Source organism: Miniopterus natalensis, chromosome 6, assembly GCF_054644295.1.
Source record: "Miniopterus natalensis isolate mMinNat1 chromosome 6, mMinNat1.hap1, whole genome shotgun sequence".
Taxonomy (NCBI): Eukaryota; Metazoa; Chordata; class Mammalia; order Chiroptera; family Miniopteridae; genus Miniopterus; species Miniopterus natalensis.
Window position 1 is genome coordinate 59,194,837 of NC_142086.1, and position 22,197 is coordinate 59,217,033.

General features: G+C 42.4%; 1 protein-coding gene across 2 annotated transcripts in view; it reads right to left on the reverse strand.

The window, feature by feature from the left end:
- Positions 1 to 236: 236 nt before the first annotated feature.
- Positions 237 to 22,197, reverse strand: part of USP13 (ubiquitin specific peptidase 13) — an 89,309-nt gene continuing 67,348 nt past the window's right edge. For both annotated transcript variants that reach the window (XM_087818295.1, XM_087818296.1), the window contains exons 15-21: positions 21,366 to 21,488; positions 20,008 to 20,034; positions 18,742 to 18,885; positions 16,812 to 16,978; positions 15,176 to 15,329; positions 4,547 to 4,631; positions 237 to 2,806 (exon numbers count right to left, since the gene is read on the reverse strand). In XM_087818295.1, coding sequence (XP_087674421.1) covers positions 2,713 to 2,806; positions 4,547 to 4,631; positions 15,176 to 15,329; positions 16,812 to 16,978; positions 18,742 to 18,885; positions 20,008 to 20,034; positions 21,366 to 21,488 — 794 coding nt within the window. In that variant the 3' untranslated portion in view covers positions 237 to 2,712. The remainder of the gene's footprint in view (positions 2,807 to 4,546; positions 4,632 to 15,175; positions 15,330 to 16,811; positions 16,979 to 18,741; positions 18,886 to 20,007; positions 20,035 to 21,365; positions 21,489 to 22,197) is intronic.

Below are 22,197 nucleotides of genomic sequence, written 5' to 3' on the forward strand. Positions count from 1 at the left end.
AAAACTTTGATACATTATATTTTCCAAAGACACATTGGGATTTTACACAAATGGGTATCAAAAGATATTTACAGGAAAAAGGGCTCTCTTTCACACACACACCCACACGCAGTAAGAATTCACAATTATACCACCACGCCTCACACAGAGCACTCCTAACAGGCTGATAGTCAACTGACAAAATCCACACATTATTCCAGTTTCCAGTTACAAATAACCTCATGTACATACAGGTGTAAAGCTAAGCAGTGTGTTCCAGACTTTTATTCCAGGGAAACCTGCCTTATAATATATTAAGGAATACATATAAATACATTTTTAAGCAAGAAAGAGACCCATTATTTGCTCCAGTTTTCCCCTAATTCTCCATCTGAAATAAAGAATAGCACATGTACAAAACTTTGCTTTGTAGAAATAGCCCTTTGTTTTTTGAGGCAGAAAGGCAGCCATGTTACACTTTTTTACAATATGTTTAGGCATCAAAAGGGCTAAATTTATTTTTCTACGTAATTAAATATTGTATCGCCTATAATTGTCTATGCTGATTGTATACCATTCATTTTGCAAAGTTTTATTATAAAATTTTTATTTTGCTCAAAATACACATGCTATCTTTGTCCACATTTCAATCCAAATCCCCAATCACTGCCCCCTCCCAAAAAAGGCCTTTGCTTCGTAATAGCACTGAAAACGGGTCATTTTTTATGTTTGGCACCAATGCTCTAGGACACTCCCTCAGCCCAAGGAGACCAGACTTTGTAAGGCTGCTTAGCGTGGGGATTTCTACAGGAGTCAAGGGCTTGCGTGACAGAGCGGGGCTGCCTTAGGATATCAGGGTCAGCACGAAAATGTCACCCAGGTGGCCGAGTTTATGGAGAATTACTGCACCGTGAGCTCCCTCCCCATGCCAATCTCATCTGTTCCCAAATTGAAGAAAACATCGGATGAGAGAGGGAGGGATTAAACTGTACGAGGACCCCCCACGGCACCACTGCTGCTCTTGAAAGGTCCATCCTATCCAATCGCACCATGTCTTCGAAGCGCAGTTGGAAAAAGACAGCAGGTGTCACCACACCATTGTGCAGACAAATGTGAGGCACAGGGAGGAGGAAGGACTTGCCCAACCAGGGGCAGCACCGAGGTCTCCGGGCCACATCCTGGGGCTCTGTGCCGTGCTCACAGGGCATAACTGATCTCGCATGTGACAGGCCCCATCATAACCAGAATCCTGATCCTTCCCAGCTCCCCAGGTCATAACCGACCGTCTATGCTGTATTTCACCCAACCGGTTCTATTTTATTTTTCTACACCTTCTAGAAAGATCCTTTCTACCAATCAAATGCATGTCAAGTGGACAGCAAGAGATCCTTTCTCATTTGACTGAATAACCTGAAATAGAAACTCCAGAGAGGCCGGGATTTGGGACAGAGCAGCAGGAGAATTCTAGAGCACTATCCTTCCACTTTTTTATCACATCTGAAATTCGGATCGAATCCTAGGCTGCAACGAATGTGCTGAAGTGCCAAGTGGAAACGATGGTCTTTCATTACATGTATGCCAAGCTTCTTTGCATCTGAAACCCTTGAAGCGCCCAAGATCGCACTGGTGGTGGTGGCAGCAGATAAGGGGTGAAGGCGAGTCAGCGGGTGATCAGCCCCGAAAGGGCAGAGGTGAGACTCTGGCCCCAGAAAATGCAGAAACGGAGGCAGGTAAAGAGCTCAGGGACGAGAAACTCACACACAAATTTGGGGCACTTAACATGATTCCTAGGAGTTGTCATGGGTTAGGGTAAGAAGCGATCCGCTAAAAATACACACTAACCTTTACGGGGAAGGGCCACCGGGACACAGAATCCATCCCCCTTTGGCAAAGAACAACGCTGGGCTGCCGCGGGCATCCGGCACCTGGCCTCCGCCACCAAATGTCACACACCCAGGCGAGTTCTTGACAGCGCCTCAAGGGACAACTCAGCCCTTTTTACGCCTGAAAATGTTAGTGGGGAACTACTTTTTTAAACTGTTCCTGAGTCATAGTTTCTTTAAACGATGGGTTGCCCTTCCCAGCTGTGCCGAACGCCAACTGGCCTAACCTTCGAAACCAGCCCGTCACAGGTCTCCTCGTCGGCTCTAAAGGTCGCAACACTCGGTCTCATCCTCGCAACATTCGCACAATTATATTCTGAATTCGGATGTGATTAAATTAAAAATATTCCATTGCAGATGCTCTAATCTACTATACATGGATAGATCAGAAATTAATTATTGTATTGAATGAAAAAATGTCACAGGTAAAGCCCAGCCCAGTGACTGATTTTTGAGATGAAACAAAAGCGGGCTTTTCATTTATTGTGGGTGAGGCCACACCGCTGACCCCCAAAGCCAAACAGAGGGCTGGTGGCACATCCCTGTCTTTGACGTGCCAGTGGCAGGTTCCCCACCAGCAGGAGGAGTACTTTCCTGTTTTTAATCATTCTCTCCTTGAACAGTTATAAAAAGAAAAACTATCTACAGTAGTGTATCATCACTAATAGAAATGTCTTCCCAGTTCTATTCCAGAAGGCGTCAAATGATGTTCTTTAAATAAACTATAAATACCCCCATGTGTTCCTTCATGTCTGGCTGTCCCAACTTCTTTTTTCTTTTTCTTTTTTTTCTTTTTTTTTTGGCAAATTAAAAAGGCGCATGGCTTCTCGCCGATTTGCACGTCTGAGGTTTAGCTTGGTATCCTGCGGTAAAAGTACATGTAGCCCAGGTCTTTAGGGGGCCTTTCTGAGGCACACACTTTGTGGTCATTGTAGATCACCCATCTGAAAACAGAAGACAGAAGCATTTAATGGATTGAAGTCAGTTCCAGGAAACTTTGCAGAAGAAGAGTTACTGAGTCTTACTTAAGAGAAGATGTTTTATGGTAACCGCACTCAAGTTTGTTGTATAAAAAGGAACAGAATGTGGGAGGGAAATTACAGTTGCTTTTTTATTCTCGAGCTCAATCAAAAAGTAGTTACTAAAAGGGCCTCCAAACATTTTAAACCCTTTGATCTCATCATTCTTTTTGCAGAAATGCATAAATGACTTCAAAAACTGAGTCAAAGAATTCTGTACAACAGTGTTTGTTTCAACCTTAGGTATAACACTAACTAAAAATCAGAAGTAAACAGCCAGACAGTAAACTAACATACAACTATTAAAATGTCTTCAAAGAATATTTGTTAAATTGAGAAAATAACCACAATATAATACGAGGTGACAAAAGGCAGATTACAAAATTACATGTGCTGTGTACATTAAGTTTTTGGAAAAGTTGTAAATACATATATATATTTACATGTAGTGTGTGTGTATATAGACTTCCACACCCTCTCCCAATGAAAACAATAAAACAAAGAGAAATATATCCAAATGTAGACAGGGCTGGGGTGGGGTAGAAGGGGTCAAGGGGGACATCTGTAATACTTTTAACAATAAAGATAAATTTAGAAAAAACAAATATAGATGATGATTATCTCTAGGCTTCCAGGTGACATATTTTTGTATGTTTTTATATTTTACCAACTTCTTATGATGAACTTTATTGCTTTTTAAATTATAATTAAACTATTTCTCTTAAGTATTTTTTAAAAAACTATCAGGTTTGGTAATAAAAAGAATTCACTATAAATCAAGTCCCTGTGCTTAACTATTTTATGAATCTAGTGAAGACAAGACTAAAAGATACACCAAAACGGAACACAGTCAAGTGCTGGGTGGGGACTGGTCACTCCTGCAGTGCGAGGCATGAGGGAGAGGTCAACATCCTGCAGGAGAGGCCAAGGTCACGTGCTTCTTCAGTGCCCACAGAGCCCAAGCACTGCCTCGAGCAGAGTGCCCACCCCCAGGCCACTCAGTGGGGAGCTCCAGGGGGGCCTGCAGGGACCTGGCCCAGGGAGAAGGTTCTGAAGATGGGTGCAGCCTTATATCCCAATCTGTATTGTTCCCAGTTCACCACACACCTAACAATTCTACTTAACAAGCCAAGAAGCCTACTGCAAAGTGCAATAAAGCAAGACACTGACTGTTCAAGGTTGCCAGATAAAACACAGGGTACCCCGTGAAATTTGAGTATCAGGTAAGCAACAAATTATTTTTTAGTATAAGTATCTCTCATGCGATATTTGAGACATAATTATACCAAAGAGTTTTTCGCTGTTTATCTGAAATTCAAATTTAATAGGGCATCTGGTTTTCCTTTTTTGTTGGCTTAAGGCAATCCTATGGAGGTTCCCAATATAACATACATTCTGCTGTAGGATGCATCTTTATTTTGGAAAGTTACCTTGATATGGTGGCATGATGGTTGAGGATGGCTTTGAATACCAGCTGACACAGCTACTTACTAGCTAAAATCAATCTATTCAGACTCCCTGAGCCTCAGTGTCTTGGTATGTAAATGGCTTTAAGACCATTGTGAAAACCAAATGAAATAATACATGAAACACCTAGTACAGTGCCTAGCACACAGCAGGAGCTCAAAAAAACACAGATACCATTTACCTTCTAAAAAGACTCACCTTCCTTCCTTTTTGATATGGCAAACATAATGGCCACTCATTGTTGATGTTCCCATGTGACTGATGAATGCAAATAACTCATACACTATGAAAAAGGAAACAATTCAGTTACATGGCAGCATTTCTATAAACCAACAGCACTTCTGATCAGAGTTTAAAGCCAACAACTGTGTAATCCAGTAACTGTTTAAATTGAAAGACAAAGTCTACTTACCTTGTTAATCTGAAAACACAGCCACCCACACACCCACCCAAAGTGACACCAAATTCAACCTTCAAATTCATAACGAAGAGGGACATAAAAAAAATCAATGTACAGCTGACATTGAATTCATATCTGGAAGGGTTTTAAAAACCCAACAGCGCAGCCTTGTGGCAAGTTTGTGGGTTTAACAGAGTTGTTCTGGCTCTTTCACATTCAAGCAGCATGAGGGCAGAGGGGCTGTCCCATCTCTCCGGGCCCAATTCTTCACAAAGATGAAAAATCCACTCACTTCACGAGGTCGTACAATGCTTAAATGGGCAATTCAGAATGAAATGCCACACAAATGTCAGGGTAGTAGGGAACACAGCAGATAGCTGCTGTCATTCACAGGAAGGGACAATGCTTCGGAATACGCTTCTTGTGATTTCTGACTTGCTCGTAATTATGAACTACATGGGGCTGAAATTCAGGCTTCATGCTTTTTGAACAAGGAGATGCACAGCCTCTTAGAGGGTGAGGCCGATGTTTATTCTCTGCCAAGGACTCCTGCCACGTAGCACAGGATTCTGTATCAAATCCACATTGAATGAATTTCAGCTTCTGCTCCCCTGGCCAAACCCAGACCTACAGACACAGAGTGGCCTCCACGGACAAGTACCAGTCCACTCCGGAAACTGTTACAGATTACAGCAAGACGGGTACAGAAATGGAGTGTTGACACACTTTTATAAGGATCTGAGGATATTCATGTCTGTTGAATCTAATAAGGAAAAGCTGGGCTGGCATAGTGACTTCCCTAGTACTCAATCTTTATTGAATTTTTCCAAGTATTGGTTCTAGACAGACCTTTTCTCTCCCCCTCCCTCCCCCATTCCTTCCTTCCCTCCCTCCCTCCCTCTCTCTCTCCCTCCTTCTCCCCCTCTCCCTCTCTTGCTGCTCACCCATGCCCCTCCCTTACTAAGCCTCGCATCCCCACTCACCTTATTCATCACACACAGCTGATCACCTCCTTCTTCCTCAAGTATTTGCCCCCAGGATACAACCCTGTCTCGGTTATCCAGCTGCCTCACTGGCTCCTCATCTCCCTGACCTTGCAACATTGATGGCTTGGGGCTCGGACATCAGACCTTTCTTTTCACCATCCTGACTGATCTCATCCAGTCTCATGGCATTAAATGGAATTATTTTCTTAATTTCCGGAATATTCATTGCTAATGTATAGCAATACAATTGAATTCTGTATATTGATCTTGTTCCTACAAACTTGCTGAACCCATTTATTTGTTCTAATAGTTTTTTAGCAAGGTTCCTTAGGATTTTCTACATACAAAATTATGTTATCTGCAAATAGAGATAGTTTTACTTCCTCCTTGTTAATCTGGATGTTTTGCATTTCTTTCTCTGGCCTCACTGCCTTGGCTAGAGCCTGCTGGTAAATGCTAAATGGAAGTGGCGAGAGTGTACATCCCTGCCTTGTCCCTCATCTTAGGAGAAAAGCAGAGTCCCCACATTAGGTAGGGTGTGACCTGTAGACGCTTTTTACCCAGCTGAGGAAGTTCCCTTTCATTCCTATTTGTTGAATACTCTCTCCTCAGCCTTATCTGTCTCCGTCAATGGTGATTCCATTCTTCCAATGCCTGAGGACAAAACCTTTTTCTTTTTTTTAAATATATCTTTATTGATTTCAGAGAGAGGAAGGGAGAGGGAGAGAGAGAGATAGAAACATCAATGATGAGACAGTCATTGATCGGCTGCCTCCTGCACGCCCCCCACTGGGGATCAAACCCGCAACCCGGGCATGTGCCCTGACCAGGAATCGAACCCCGATCGCCTGGATCCTAGGCTGATGCTCAACCGCTGAGCCACGCCCAGCCAGGCCTAAGGACAAAATCTTGACTTCTCTCTCTCACTTTACACACCCCCAATCCATCAGCAAATTCTGTCAACATTTCCTTCAAGATATATCCAGAATCCAACCACTTCTTACCACCTCCACTAGTAATCCCTGTCCTCCAAAACAGTGACTTCAATAATTGATCAGCGTATTGAAATGGGCACTTCCCACATAAGCCAGGGTGGCATCAGTGAAACATTGCTGAGGCATCAACACAGACAATGGGCCGACAAAACAGACACAGAGAAAAGAATAAACCCATACACCCAATACACTCAACATGTCATTAAGTCCCCAAAGGAATATTTCCCCTCTTGGGTTAGAAACAATTCACGTTTACTCAGAATCATAAAAATAAATTAAAGGAAAAAATTAGCATAAATCTTAGTCCTACCATTAAAATTAACCATGTTCATCAATATAAGGACCCACCCCGTGCATTATTCAAGACCTTCTGCTAGGGGAAAAAAACACCAGCAAAAGACAGAATCACTCTCAACACATTTGCAAAAACTCAACAGGTGAAATAAAATCTCAATTAATCTTTGTTCCTAAAGAGAAAGTGAAAGTGAATAAACCAGAGGGGAAAGCTCCTGCTGATTCTTTTCAAGTTCCCAGAGAACCCCTTCTAAATAACAGCATTATGACACGCACTCCCCCCAAAATATACACACCCCATTTCAGGTAGATGGAAAAGGTCGTGTAAAGCAAGGTACATCGTTTTAAAAATGTTGACTTTCAGCAGAGAAACTTTCAAAGTACTGGGAGTGGTGAAAAAAGCTGTCTATAGCACTGTGTCCAACATCCCCCTAAACAGCCAGAATTAAAGTGTCTGAAACTAGCATCCTTCCTCCCCACTTACCTCTCCCAACAAAACTTGTTCTCTTTTGAACTTAAGAAAATGTTCCCAACCTTTGTCATATGAAGAATTTTTTTAATGTCAAAACTGTATTATCCCCACCCCTACCCAGAGCTACTGTACTCTGAGTTTATCCCTTGAGAAAGCACTGTCAGAGAATACAGACATGAAACTTGGCAAGTAGAAGAGCAGACAGCATGCCCTCTGGTTCATAGGGAGGCATGGCCTCCCCAGGGATGTCTAGGGTAGGGACCAGCATACCACGATGGCCACAGGCCAAATCCCGCCCACAGCCTATTTTTGTACTGCCAAGGAGAAAGGGAAGGAGGGGAACAAAAATTCGAGACGGCATGTGAATGGCTCACACAGCCTAAAACTACTTCGTTACTATCTGGTAAAGAAAAGGGAAAGGTTTGCTAGCCCTCGTCCGGGGAAAAGAACTGAGCTCATCTCACTGCTTACTACTGATTAAAGGTCCCAGAATTAATGAAGTTACTTAACTTGTAGACTTCTGTCTGGTAAAGAAACAAAAACATTTCTGTCCAGTGGAACATATAATCTCAAGGATTTATGGTCCTGGTAGACACTGATTTTATATCTAACTCAGCAATCAAATTATCTTTAAATACCTTAGCTTTTCAGATGCTTCTGAATCAGTAATAACATCTAACTGCTTCCCTCATGAATGAATGAGTCAGAGAAAAGCTGATATGTGTTCAGTTTATATGTACCTGAGTCGCAACTTGGTGGTTTTGAAAATCATAGTTCAACAACACATAATGAACAAAAGCAACTCTAGATTCCAGAGTGCAATTAAGTTAATTTATATTTTACAAACCATTGATCTGAAAAGCAGCAGTATCTCATAAGGGTTAGACACATGAGGCGGTCGACAGAGTGCTCAGAACACAGAAACACCAAGAGACTCCTTCAAACAGCCACCAAGGCCCCGGGGCCTCTGCAGCTTTCTGGCGAGAAACCCAAACTGAGTTTCCCAACTGAATCTTCCTAACTTGAATAATTTGTGTCATTCATTACCCATCCCCAACTCCCTCTGTACAACAGAGGGGAAAACATCATCCCCAGCTGTCTAACATTTGACTCATAAACACTCTCTATCTGCAAATAACTTCTACCCCCAACAGCCTGACTTAGAGAACTCCCGGGTTCCCAGCAAGAGGAGGAAGGTTTGGGTAAATCAGCGACAGGCAAAGGCAGCTGTCTCTTGGCCCCCCCCCCCGCCCCCCGAAACCTCAGCTGCAGCAGAAGACGTCTGAACCACTCCAGCAATGAGGGTGAAGGAGCCAGAGCAAGTTTTGAGTAATCACAGCCTAATCACATTGTAATTACATTGGCAGTCAGTTCTTTTTAAAAAAAAATTTTTTTTTAATTAAATGCTCATTAAGTGCAACCCAGAAGCAGAAATGGTTTTGCAAATGGAAGAACCCCAGATAGGGCAGACTGAAAGCCTGATTTCCACCCTTTTGAAATGTTAAAAAACACAAGAGAAAAAGGTGCTAGCCCTAAAATGATGATAAATAGAGCCTTTTCAAAAATAGACTCCTGCTTCCATTCCAAGACAGAAAATCTGAAATAAGATGACTCAATAGGGGGTAAAGGAGAAAGTGCACAGGCTCCAAAATCAGACAGAGCTGAATTCCAAGCTGGTTCCACCACCAGAAGTGACTCAGCTTTTGGGAGCCACAGTCTGAAGACTCTGCTGCAAGGAGGGAGGAAATGCCTGGAGGATGCTTTCCATTAAGGCCAGCTACTAGTTCACCAAGTGTTAACACGACTTTTAAGCAAATTAAACATTCTTTCAAGCAAATTAGGTAACATTTAAATAAAAGAATTCAATGTAATGGCATGACTTCTTCATGCAAAAAGGTGGCAATAGTGATTTTTAATTAACATATTCCCCAACGGAAGGATTTGATACAAGCACTTATTCAATCCCTGTCCTTGTAAGAGTCACTTTTTTCCAATTCAAACACCAAGCTTGTCATTATTTTCAGCGTTAACCTGGTGTGGTCATGTCCCAATAGCCACTCTCCTCCTTCTTAAGGCGACAGTAACCTAATCTTGCTTTTAAGGTGTGTTTCTCTGATTTAAACGAAATGAGAACCACTTGGGGGGCTTGCTGAAACACAGGTGGCTGGGCAGCTCTCAGGGGTCCTAATCCAGTAGGTCTGGGTGGGGCCCAAGAATATGCATTTCTAACTAATTTACAAGTGATGCTGATTCTGCTGGTCCAGGAGCTCCCTTGAACTAGGGCTTGCAGGAGCCAACCCTTCCCTTCCCAGCTCACAAGCTAGGAAGGAAAATGCCGCCCTCCTCAGGCTCCATGTACGGGCCAGTGACCAGGGTGGGGTGGACACGTGCGTGAGTCTCAGATTCTCAGGACCTTTGCTGAGGGGACCTGGAAAGATACAGCTGCAGGAGGCACTGGCGGCCACCCTGTGATTATCAGGGAGAGCCTGCCTGAGACTGGAACCAACCCAGAGGAAGCAGAGACAAAAGGCACTTTCAGACAAAAGGGTTTCAGTCCCAGAGTCAAGTCCATGCCTGAGTCAAGTCTCACTGGGACTTTCCATCTTTTATGATACAGTACTTCCCTTTCTCTTAGACAAGTATTGCTCAACACTCCTGCCACTTACTACAGAACCCCGAAAATTTTCTTGTTTTCTTTGTGTCTGTCTGTTTTGGCTCTCCATTTTGCTCCTCAATACCAATTACCCTTACCTTTAAATTGTCTTCAATACACCCCATGTTAAATATCTCAACCAATTCACCAAAGACCAAAAATATATGTTAAAAAGCCATACCTTGGGAATGTAAAGAGTCTACCTACTGTGGATGAAAAGGGGCCACATGGTAACCTGAGTAGCTCAGGGAAGGCTTGCATGGCAGCCTTGCAAACTCAGACCTAAAGTAACCACAAAGGGATGGTCTGAAATTAAAGTTCTTTTAACTAAAAAGCAGTTTATGGTGGGTAGTTATGTTCTATGCCAGTATCTTCCCTGACAAAGGTCAATCTTTACCTTAACTGAGCCCGTCTATTGTCTTTTTGCATCTACGATGACATATCGTTGTAATGTCAAAGTAATTTTCCTTTTTCCGGACCCCTCAAAGCACAGGCACCTCTCTGTTGAGACCACAAATCCCCTCACTGTTACTGAGTTAACTGTTGACTGTTAACTATCCTGCATCCAGCTAAGTAAAAGAAGTGTGTGTCCATCATTTCACTTTTATCCAATCCCAGAGGTTTCGCCACTTTGCTTTCTCCCGCCTCCCTAATCTATCACCAATGGATTTCATGTAACCACTTCCGTCTCCTCCTTTGATTGTCATGTATAAAACAAGGTGCAGAGCTGCCATTCTCCGGAGCATTCTCTCAATCCGTTAAGATTCTGCTTCTCAGCATGTCGACAGTTTGGCTCAAATAAACTCACAAAAGTTCTTCACAGGTTTGAATGTTTCTTACGTTAACACTACATAGAATATACATCTCTCCAAGTTAACCTATCGATTTAATGTAATTCTAATCAAATCCCTGCAGAATGGCCAATTATAAGATTGGGAACTCTCCCAAAGTCAGCAGTAACAATTTAGAAAATACAATAGGAAAATATTTGTATTCATAAGTAACACAGAAAATGGAATTGTGATGGGATGTTTATAAAGAAAACCATATAGCTTTTCAGGGGCTAGAGAAGTGAAACATGAACCAAAGGAGAAGCACAACATGTTTCTGGTCAGAAAAACTCAGATATTGTAAAGGTGCCAGGTATTCCCAAACTAACAGATAATACATGAAACTCTCATACAAATCAATAAGAAAACAGCTGAACAACTCAGTAAAAACAGGGAAATGGGCCAAAGGAAATAAAAGAGTGATTAACACAAGAAGAAGAGCATCCAGGCGATAAAGATATAAAAAATTATGAAGAGTGCTCAGCCCAATGGGAACAGGAGAGCCAACAGGCTGCATTTCTGGGGTAAGGTAATAATCTGTATTAAAACCTCAAAAACCTGCAGTTTTGGCTGAAAAACTTCACTTCTAGAAATTTACCCTAAGGAAATAACCAAATAAGGGCCCGACAATGTTCATTACAGCTTTATTTTTAATAGAGAAGAAAGGAAAGGAGGAAACTTAAATGTGAGCGACTGTTTATTACCTGGATAGGGACTGAAAGAAGCATTTGCTGTACTTCTGTGAACAAAATTCATCCCTTAAGAAAATGTTTAAAAATCACTGCCATCCTCTTCTGAATAACTCTGTTACTTCAAACTTTCTGTAATCATCTTTCATTTAAATAATAACTAGGTAGCCTAAAATTAGGTATATAAATTAGGTACATCTAATCTACACAATGAAATGTTATTAATGCATATTCAATGATCTACACTTACATATATGGACACTCACAGGGGGAAAGCAGGTTTTAAAATAACATGTATAGAACAGAATTTATATTTTTTATAAATATACATATTTTGTACTCATTTTTCTAGGAAGGTCTGAAGAACATACACAAAACATTAACAATGGTTATGACTTGGGCAGTAGGACTGTTGAGTCATTTTTATTTTCCTCTTTTCAAATATCTGTATTTTATCAAGTTGCTAAAATTATTATATATCCCTTTAGTTATAAGAAAAAATAAACAATATAAATAATAAGTTGTTTAAAGGAAGAAGAGAGGAGTGACTGACATGAGTTCAGGTGCTCATGTGACAAAGCACAAGCAGCACCCTTCTGCCCTGAGCTGTGAGCCGCGTAACAACCAGGACGCCAACTCCCCCAGGGCACGCGGGGGACAAGCGAAAGCACTAGCCTGCGGCCGCCTCCTGGCGTTCACGGAATTCTTCAATCAGTCAGTCATTTGCCGGTCACCTCCCCGGGCCAGGCACAGTGCTGGAAAGGCTACTTTAAACACATGGCCCGGCGGGCGTGGCTCAGCAGCTGAGCATCCACCTAGGATCCAGGAGATCGGGGTTCGATTCCCGGTCAGGGCACGTGCCCGGGTTGCGGGCTCGATCCCCTCGATCCCCAGTCAGGGGCGTGCAGGAGGCAGCCAATCAATGACTCTCTCACTGATGTTTCTATCTCTCTCTCTCTTTTTCCCTTCCTCTCTCTGAAATCAATAAAGATATATTTAAAACACACACACAAAAAGAAAAAACATCTGGGAAGGGGACAGGCGGGTAGTAAAGGGTAAAGGGGGCCAAATACATGGTGACAGAAGATGATGTGACTGGATGGTGGGCACACAATGCAATACACAGATCATGTATCACAGAAATGAACACTTGAAACCTATATGATCCTATTAACCAATGTCACCCGAATAAATTTAATTTAAAAATAAATAAATAAATAAATAAATAAATAAATACATCTGTTCAGAGGCAAAATGCATTTGTTGAGTTAGGGTGGTTTATGTGTGTTAGTTTTTCATAATTACAATTTTCACTTACTACTGCCGTGAGATTCTGCACATCCTATAAGTGACTTCTCATGGAGCATCACTGTCTCTTTCTCCACCCCCACCTACAAGTGCCCTAAATTTGGGGGCAAGGAGGAGTAAGGTCACAGAGTTAGACCCATAGTGCCTTTAAATTAAAGGATGCTTGAAAGCATCACGTCATGACACTCTATTCAAAGAGGCAACTCAAAAACCAGCAGTGCCAGGAACATGTGCAGATCACTCTGCGTTCAACAAGCCCAAGGAGAGGATGGGGCTGTTCAGATCAGTAGCGGTCGTCTTTGAGAGAGTGGCTGGGGTCCCTCCGGGCTCCATCAGAAGACGGAGCACCCTACTGATCAGACTCTCCCTCCCTCTGCAGCCAAATACCCTGGCAGCTTCCCGGTGGCCCATCTCGTGGTTTGGGCCTTCTGTGAGAAGCCTCACGGACGCCCGTTACAGAAAGCCAAGGAAGCAGCGAGCCCGCAGACATGTAACACCTCATAAATCCTGCTCATGAATTATTGAGTAACTTGTCCATTACAGGTTTTAATATTTTAGGCAAGCCAGATTTCTAGAAGTAATACAAGATCCTTTACATGAATATGGAAGTTGGGAGAACTCTATTTCACCCTTTTCTTACCTAGACAGGATAAAAAAAGTTTTAGTGAAGAAATTCCCATTTTATATAAAAGAAGAAAGGTTCCCTCCCACCCCCCTCTCTAGAGCTAGATCAACACAAACATGTTAGGTCTGGTAAGACCATTAATAAGTAGAGCTGCAGCTACCTATGATAGGAACGAACACTACTAGTGTAAATTTAATTAAATACAATTATTTTTTACTTGCTACTTTCTATGTGCTAGACACTATGAGCTTTATAAAAGAGAAATGCCTTCTGTCCCCCACAGCTTCCAGTCAAATAGGAGACACAGATATGGACATGGATAATTTCATTTCAAGATGAGTTTGATACCTCTAATAACAGAGGAACAAATACTGCATTATAGTGGCTCCAGGCACAGGCTCTGGAGGCAGGCTGCCTGGGGTGGAGTTCTGGTTCTACCCATCACTAGCTATGTGACCTTGGCAATTAACCTTCTTTACCTCAGTTTCTTCGTCTATAAAAGCTATCTTGTAGGATTATTGTGAAGGCGGCACGAATGGAAGTGTTATTAACATTGGTATAATTATTATGAGCATATGAGGTAAGGATGGACTGACTGACAAGGGCCTGGGAAAGCCCTCCAGAGAAATGGAATCTGTGGCCAAGTTCTGCATCATGGTAAGGGTTTTAGTGTGCAGTGATAGGAGAGAAGGGCACTTCACAATTAATGATTAGCCTGAGCAAAGCCTGGAAGTAGCAAGACCGGGGTCAATGATAGCTAAGTGGGCTGACGCTGTGGCTACAGGACCAAGCATCTGAACTGTGGGGGACATGGGGGGGATAGGGAGGGAGGCAAAAGAAATGACACTGAGAGAAGGCAGGCTGACATGTGACTGGAAGAGATGATAAATGCCAGGATTATTCTGTAGCAAACAGTCCAAGAAGCAGGGTATCAGTGATAAAGAACACGGATTCTGGGTTTGAATCTTGGCTCCACCTCTTGAGAGTTGTATAACCTTGGAGAAGATACCTCATCTTTCTGTACCTCTGTTTCCTCACTTGTAAAACGAGTGTGTTGAGGATTAAATGACTGTATATATGTGATGTATTTAGTAGAGTGCCTGGCACACAGTGACATTCATAAGTGTTTGCTCTTAAAAGGTAGAACACAGGCTTATGGCACCTCTTTCTGCCACCCTGACAGACCTGCAGAAAATTATCAGCCACTGCTATGGGCAATGACAGGTGTAAGGCTGCTTTTCGACTGTTCAAAAATACCATGTGAAATAAATGTTCTCTTTTAGACACAAGACTCCCATGGCCCATGAAAAAATGTTATCTCGCAGGACAGACAATGACAAAGCTGGCGCTAAACGTAAGCATACACACTACTAGGTGGCATGATTCTGAGTTCGTCCAAGACTTTATCAGATCACCGTGGCAATGCAAAGTGGCAGAATGCACCATTTAGGAGAACATGAGATCTGTGCTCACTTTTGAATGATGGCAAAGGTTTTAATGTGAGTGGTGGGAGGGAAGGGCACGAGCTAAGAGTATAGTCACAATTGGTCAGACAATCCCTCGGCAAGAACTTACTTCCAGATCCATCCTTGACTCTAGGTCCTTCAGGCTTGGCTTCGGAAATCACATTTGCATTGGCGTTATTTTCCATCTCGATCACAAAGTCACTGTCCTCCTCAAACTCAGGGTGGCTAAAGATCCAATCCAGTGCTCTCTCCAGGTTACTGTTCTAATAAGATAAAACATTTTTACAATGTATGTGGTCTCCAGGCGTCATTATATCCTGACCATTTGAACCGGGATGTCAAGCAGCTAGGGCAGGAGCCTGAATCCATTAGTCCTAAGTGTTTTCTGAGTAAGAAGCTCTGACTCTGCATATAAAATGCACCTGGCATTCTGCAAGCCTCCCAACTGAGATCTGAAACTAGATTCACTGGAAAGCAGTGAGCAGCAGATCAGCATTCCAAAGCCATGCTGGTCTTTACTCAGCATTTCTGTAGGTTGATGCTGATAATGACAGGGTGCAGAATGCCAAAAAGTATGGCATTTGTCTGGGCACAGCCCTTCTAAGGCCATAATAATTGCACACACTACATTCTCTACCAACTGTATTTTCTGCAGATAACCATGCCAGGTAAAAGGGTGCCAATGTAAGTACTATATTAATGTCTTCTCTCCCCAAACGCTGGCACAATGGTTGAACTACAGTAGAGACTAAATTAATGCCTTGATTAATGATGATAACACTGGTTAGTTAAGTTAAATTGTTTTAAACAGGCCTCCATACAGTTCAAACCAATTGACCAGAAAAACATATCCTTCTCCCTGTTTAATATTACTGGAGAGGTAAAACGTTTATTTAGACATAGAATCTCCAATGAAAGAGCCAAGCAAGTAAAATAAATAAGACATACGCAGGTACACCGAGTGAAACAAACGCTAACTGAGATATTTCAGTCGAGCACCATGGGACCTCAGCAATGCACCCCAGCGGGGAACCAGTCAGGATAGGCAAGAAGGCATCGGTAGCAGACAGCCACTCAAAAATGGAATATAGTGTGGCAAGGAAAGATGGGTTAAAACACACACACACACACAAATACTTTCCCTCAATATTAAACAGAGATCTGCACTGCAAAAGGAAGGCTTCTATCTATCCTCTAACTTCACGGTGCCTGCTCTCCTGACAATATCGGAAAATTCATAAATACCGAAAGAAACTTCTCTTTCTGCAGAGAGACACAGAAGCAGAGAATTCCAAGGGGCCGTTCAGTCTTCACTATGAAGACTTTTGGTACCAAGGTCTTGGTATCAGCAAAGGATAATTTCTCCTAAAGAACTGCCTTACTGAACACAGAATCTCGTGCATCCCTCTTTGCTCTAAGGCCACAGCAAGCTCCAAGTCAAGTCTCTGGTCCTCTGTTAATAACATTAAGATGATATGGAGTTTCTTTCAGTTTGGTCATCTTGCCCCAGCTGTATTAGCTCCCTATTTTTCTCTTATCTCCCTAGTTTTAAACTCTTATGATTCCCTCATTCATTTATTTGAATTTTATATATACTGTATGCAAATAAATCTCCATGGGCGATGGTGGGGTAGAGAGTGAGACAAACATGACCCCAAACGATCAAAGAACATTGGAAAGTCTTAATTCCTACTGACAACATACAAACCACCCCAATAATCCAACACACAGTCTCTTACACTTACCGTTGCTCGTAGCGCCTGAATGGCCTGATTCCGATGGAATCCCATGGAGGTAATGATAGAAACAGTCTCCTCCGGAGGCTGGTTATCCAACCCAGTAGCACCAAAAACAGAGGCTCCAGCAGAAGCTGCTCCTCCATAACCAGGCAACATCAATGGTTCAGCAAAATCTGGGGAAAATAATCACACTCAGACCTTTTTCTTTTTTTGGTCTTAAAATAAACACCACTTCAAAGTCAACAAGGAAAAATACCTACAAAGTTACAATAATCAAGACAATCAGTACTAGTATAAAGATAAACATATAGATCAATCGAATAGAATTAAGAGTCCAGAAATAAGCCCATATATCCATGGTCAAATGATTTTCAACAAGCCTACCAAACACCATTCAATGGGAAGAGGACAGTCTTCTCAACAAATGATGCTCAATTTCATATCCACATGCAAAAGAGTAAAGGTGGGCCTCTAGCTCACACTATAAACAGAAATTAATTCAAAATGGATCATTGACCTAAATGTAAGAGCTAAAACTACAAAACTTTTAGAAGAAAGCATATGAGTAAATCTTTGTGAGCTTGGGCTGGGTAACGGTTTCTTAGATACAACACCAAAAGCACAAGTGACAAAAGAAAAAAATAAATTATACTTCATCAAAATTAAAAACTTTTGTGCTTTCAAAGATGACATCAAGAAAGTGAGAAGACAACCCAAAGAATGGAAGAAAATATTTCCAAATCCCATATCTAAGGCATTTCTATTCAGCACACAAAGAGAACTATCAGAACTCAACAATAAAAGACAACCTCATTAAAAAGGATTTGAAGAGACATTTCTCCAAAGATATATGAATGACCAATAATAAGAAAAGATGTTCTACATCATTAGTCATTAGGGAAATGCGAATCAAGACCACATGAGATACCACTTCCCGTCCACTGGAACAGCTATAATAAAAGCAATAATAGCAAGGTTGGTGAGGATACGGAGAAACCAAAGCCCTCAGACACTGCTGGTGGGATGTAAAATGGTGCAGCCACTGTTGAAAACAATTTTGTAGTTCCTCAAAAAGTTAAATAGAGAGTCACCATAGGACACTGCAACTCCACTTGAGAGAAATGAAAACTGTACACAAAATATTTATAGTCACGTTATTCACAATAGCCAAAAAGTAGAAACAACCCAAGTGGCCATCAACTGATAAAAGGATAAATAAAACGCAGTGTGTTCATACAGTAAAATATTATTCAGTCATAAGCAGGAATGAAGCACTGATATACAGATGAACCTTGAAAGCATTATGCTAAGTGAGGGAAACCAGACTCGAAAGATCTTGTGTTGCAGGGTTCCATCTGTATGAAATGTCCAAATTGGGCAAATCCATAGAGCCAGAAAGTAGACTAGCAGTTGCCAGGGGCTAGGAAGAGCTGGGAGATGGAAAGTGACTCCTCATATGTACAAGGCTTCTTTTCAGGCGAGAAAAATACTCAAAACTTAGATAGTGGTGAGAGTTGTACAACTCTGTAAGTTTACTAAAAACCATTGAAATGTACACTGTAAATTATCTTAACAGAGAAGAGTAAAAGCTAACTAAACAGACCCCATGTCTTCATGCACATTTTTCTATTTCAAGTCCTCATTCCTCCTAGCTGGAAGTATATCCCACATCTTTCCAGTGGTCTTTTTGCCACTTTAAAGGCTGAATTATCTCTCAACCAAGCTATTATTTTTAAAAAAAGAGGAAAGGCAAACCCTGTGATTTTGCTCCACAGGCAAACGTACCCCTCTCCCCCGTTCACACACACACATTGCAGCAGACTGAGAGCTAAAAAGTCATTTTGGGGACAGATCCAGAAGACATGGAAGGACCAAGGCTCGGCATCACTGAAGACTGCATCAGACTGCAAGACCATTCCATTTTCCGACTACCTACCTGGCTCTTCCATGTGAATAATGATCCAGTTGAAGGCCACCTCGGCTCCCATATTTCCAGTGAAGTACACAGCCTTCCGACACGCTTCCAGAGGGAAGCCCATCTCGGCGAGCTGCATCACCGACGACTCATCAATGTCCGAGGCTACAGAGCACAACAGGACATTCTGAGGTCAGAAGGTAAACTCCCTCCCTGTCTTAGCTTCTCTTCACCCTTTTACCCACCTGCTATCCAAAGAAAGTGCTATTTTGTTAGGTGTACAAATGGTGGTTTAACTTTGTTCTGTTTTATTTTAAGCCACCCAAATATTAAGCTATTTGAGTTGAGTTGACCTAAATCTTTGCCCTCAATAGGAACCATGATAATCACCGGGACAGTCCAAGCACTGAAAAACAATTCTCTGATTGAGTGTATTCCCAGAACCATGTCATGCTCAAAGCCTCTACAGCAGCCTCTCCTACGACTGAGATTGGAAGAGAAAAGCATTATCTATAGGTCAAAAGGCCTGTTCCTTAAATTTCACAGGAAGGTATAGCAGGCCTGTAGGTGTATCAGCAATCAGAGGAAGTAATCAACTCTGGGAAATGGAGAGCCCAGATGTTAACAATAGTTCATCTGCAGAAAGGCTTTGTAGACAAAAATATTCAGAGTATTAGTGTTAAATACTCCCTCTTTCTCCTAATGACAATCTATATATTTTTTAATTTTTTTTTAGGAAACCAAGAGTATCAACTCCCACAGGATTAAAGGAAATAAAAAGCTACAACATTAACACACAATCCAATTAAACTAATAGCCTTGAGAGTATTAATTAACACTGCCATATCATCCGGTCAGACATGTGTCTTCATTATGTGTCCAGCATCAGGAGCATAAAAAAAATGACTGGCCACTGTGCTACCACTGCAGAAAGAATGACCCTCATGTGGCCGGAGGAAAGAAATGGCATCATTAGCCCCATTCATTCATGAGGAAACTGAGGCTCAGAGAAGTTAAGTAAATTGTTCTAGGTCCTAACTGGCAGAGCCACCTTCCAACCCAGGGCCGGCTGGCTCTCATGCTAACGGTCACTCTCCTGAGCTACAGAGCCACTTCACCTTGTCAGTGGTTTACACTGGCTACCCCAGCTCACAGACAAAGAATCATTTCCTCTGAGGAAAAGCTGCGTATACACACGTACAGAACAATCCCCTTTTAGTAACCCCCACAGATAAATGTGTCAGACTAATAACTATAGGACACGGGAAATTTTCAGAAGATACATACGGTCTATCAGTTGGTTCATCAGGCGATCTGGAAATTAAGGGAGAGGGGATACAATGAGACCAAACCCTGACAAGTATTTTAGAGAAATAAAAAGAGCCAATGCAGGGCACTCCCTAGCTCCGTCACCCCTCAGGACAGCACATGGGTGTCAACCCCCAATCCACTGTACAGTCCACCCCATCCTGCCCAACACAAAGTCATGACAGTAAGGAGGGAAAATAGGAGGTCTCAGGCATTTAGAGCAGATGAAACATGATGCTCCGATTATTACTATAATGAAGTAAATCAATTCTCTCCGTGTATTTGTAAGAACTCTGTATGATTACAAGCCAACGATTCTATTATGAACCTCAGAGAAAGCAGGAGCCGTGCTAATCAGCCATCTTGTCCTTCTGTGATATTCATACTGATCTCTTCTTTCTTGAATGCCTTTAAGGAATCGCCTGTACCCATAACCCAGAATGTCCCACGTACAGGCCCCATACTCTGCACGTGAACATCGGACTTAGCATCAGAGGCCTACGGAACGAAGGCAGCTCTCTGGAATCCTATCTCGCTCCTCTTGGATTCACCTGGCCCTCCTGCGCACTCAAACTAGGTCGCCAATAACATTCGCTGCTCAACTGATGCTGAGAGCTCCATCACTGAGTTATTTCACTTAATTAACTCTTTCGGAAGGCGAACAGCACACGGGTGAGCAAGCAAAGCCAGAATGAAACTGATTTCATCAGAATAAACGAGCTAATAATGGAACCAAGGTTTTTCGGCACTGCCCTTGGAACCACAAAGGTGTGACAACTATTTTTTCCATGTCCTTTCCCCTGCAAAAGTTAAGCACTATGAACAATGAATAATTGAGCTTTGACAGAGTGAGAGAAACTCAAACCACTCCCTTCCTATGAAGCAGTGACAGAGCTGGGGAGATGAGATGTGGGCAAGATGTTTAAACCCAACACACTGTTGAATTTCCCCTTTCGGTTGTCCAAAGGTACTCCAGGGAACGACCCGGTTCCCCTAGACTAGGAGCCCCCCCTTCTCCCTTACAGGTCCTTTTGGGGGAAGTGGAGAGAGGAAGAAGGCAAAGCCAGAGGCAACCTAACCTAAAAACTTTCTGGAGACTGGCTTCCCTCTGTTGCCAGTGATTTCCGCAGGTCCCTTTCAAGTGCTTGTGACAGCTCTGTGCCTCTTCCCATGTCTATCTTAAGTTTACGGTTGCAGCCAGGCCTCACTTCTGTGTGTCTATGGTGGGTTACAACAGAGGAAGGCAGCCAAGGGACAGGAGTGGTGGGAGAAATGTGACCATCCCAGCAGAGGAGGGTGGGGGCAGAGGGAGAGAACATCCTCCTGGAAGATGATACCTTTTGAGTCATCAGGAATGACAATGGGGGGGCTGATGTCCGGAAGTTCCTCCTCTCCTGGCTGTAAGCCCCTGGCTCGGAGATGGTTGATATCAAGTAGGTCTGGCATATCAATAGAAACATCTGCAAAATGAGAAAGATTACATTTACTGGTTTCTCCACAATCACATCCTAAAATCAGTACTGCTAACTATGTGCGTGTGTCTAGGCAGAGCTAAGGGAGGCGTTTCAGTTCCGCGGAGTAACCACTGAACCAGTATACTCACCAAGACTGATTCGATTTTAATGGAGAACCAGGAGAAACTACAGAGGGCGGCAGGATTTCACACTGAACAAGAACAAATGGGATGAGCCAGAGGTCGGAAACTGGCACCCCACAGGCCATTTGTAGCCCAGACGCTTTCTGTGTGATGTTTTTAAAATGTTAGCAACAAATTCCAATTTTTAAATCAGAAGATTTTAATTTAGAAATCCAGATTTCTAGCTTGTTTTGAAAAACAAAACAAGCACATTCTGTAGCACATTCTCATATGGTTGCCCTCTGTGACAGTCTGCAGACCTCACCGCTCCCTATTGCCCCCATGACCTGAGCATCAAATTTGTGCTATTCTGATTCTCAAAGTAGAAAAATGCTTTTCTAATCCATATCTTTATCCAAAGTGGATTAAGAAAGACGCAAGAAAGACCAAGATAGCTACAGGTCTCTTATACACAGCCCATTTCTTTAATTTACATTATCACCCTTTCCTCATTAGGCATTTGAGTTTTGAGTTTGTAACTCCTAATTTGTGCCTCTTCTCAGATCAAGATGAGTAATGTGATTTACCTGAGG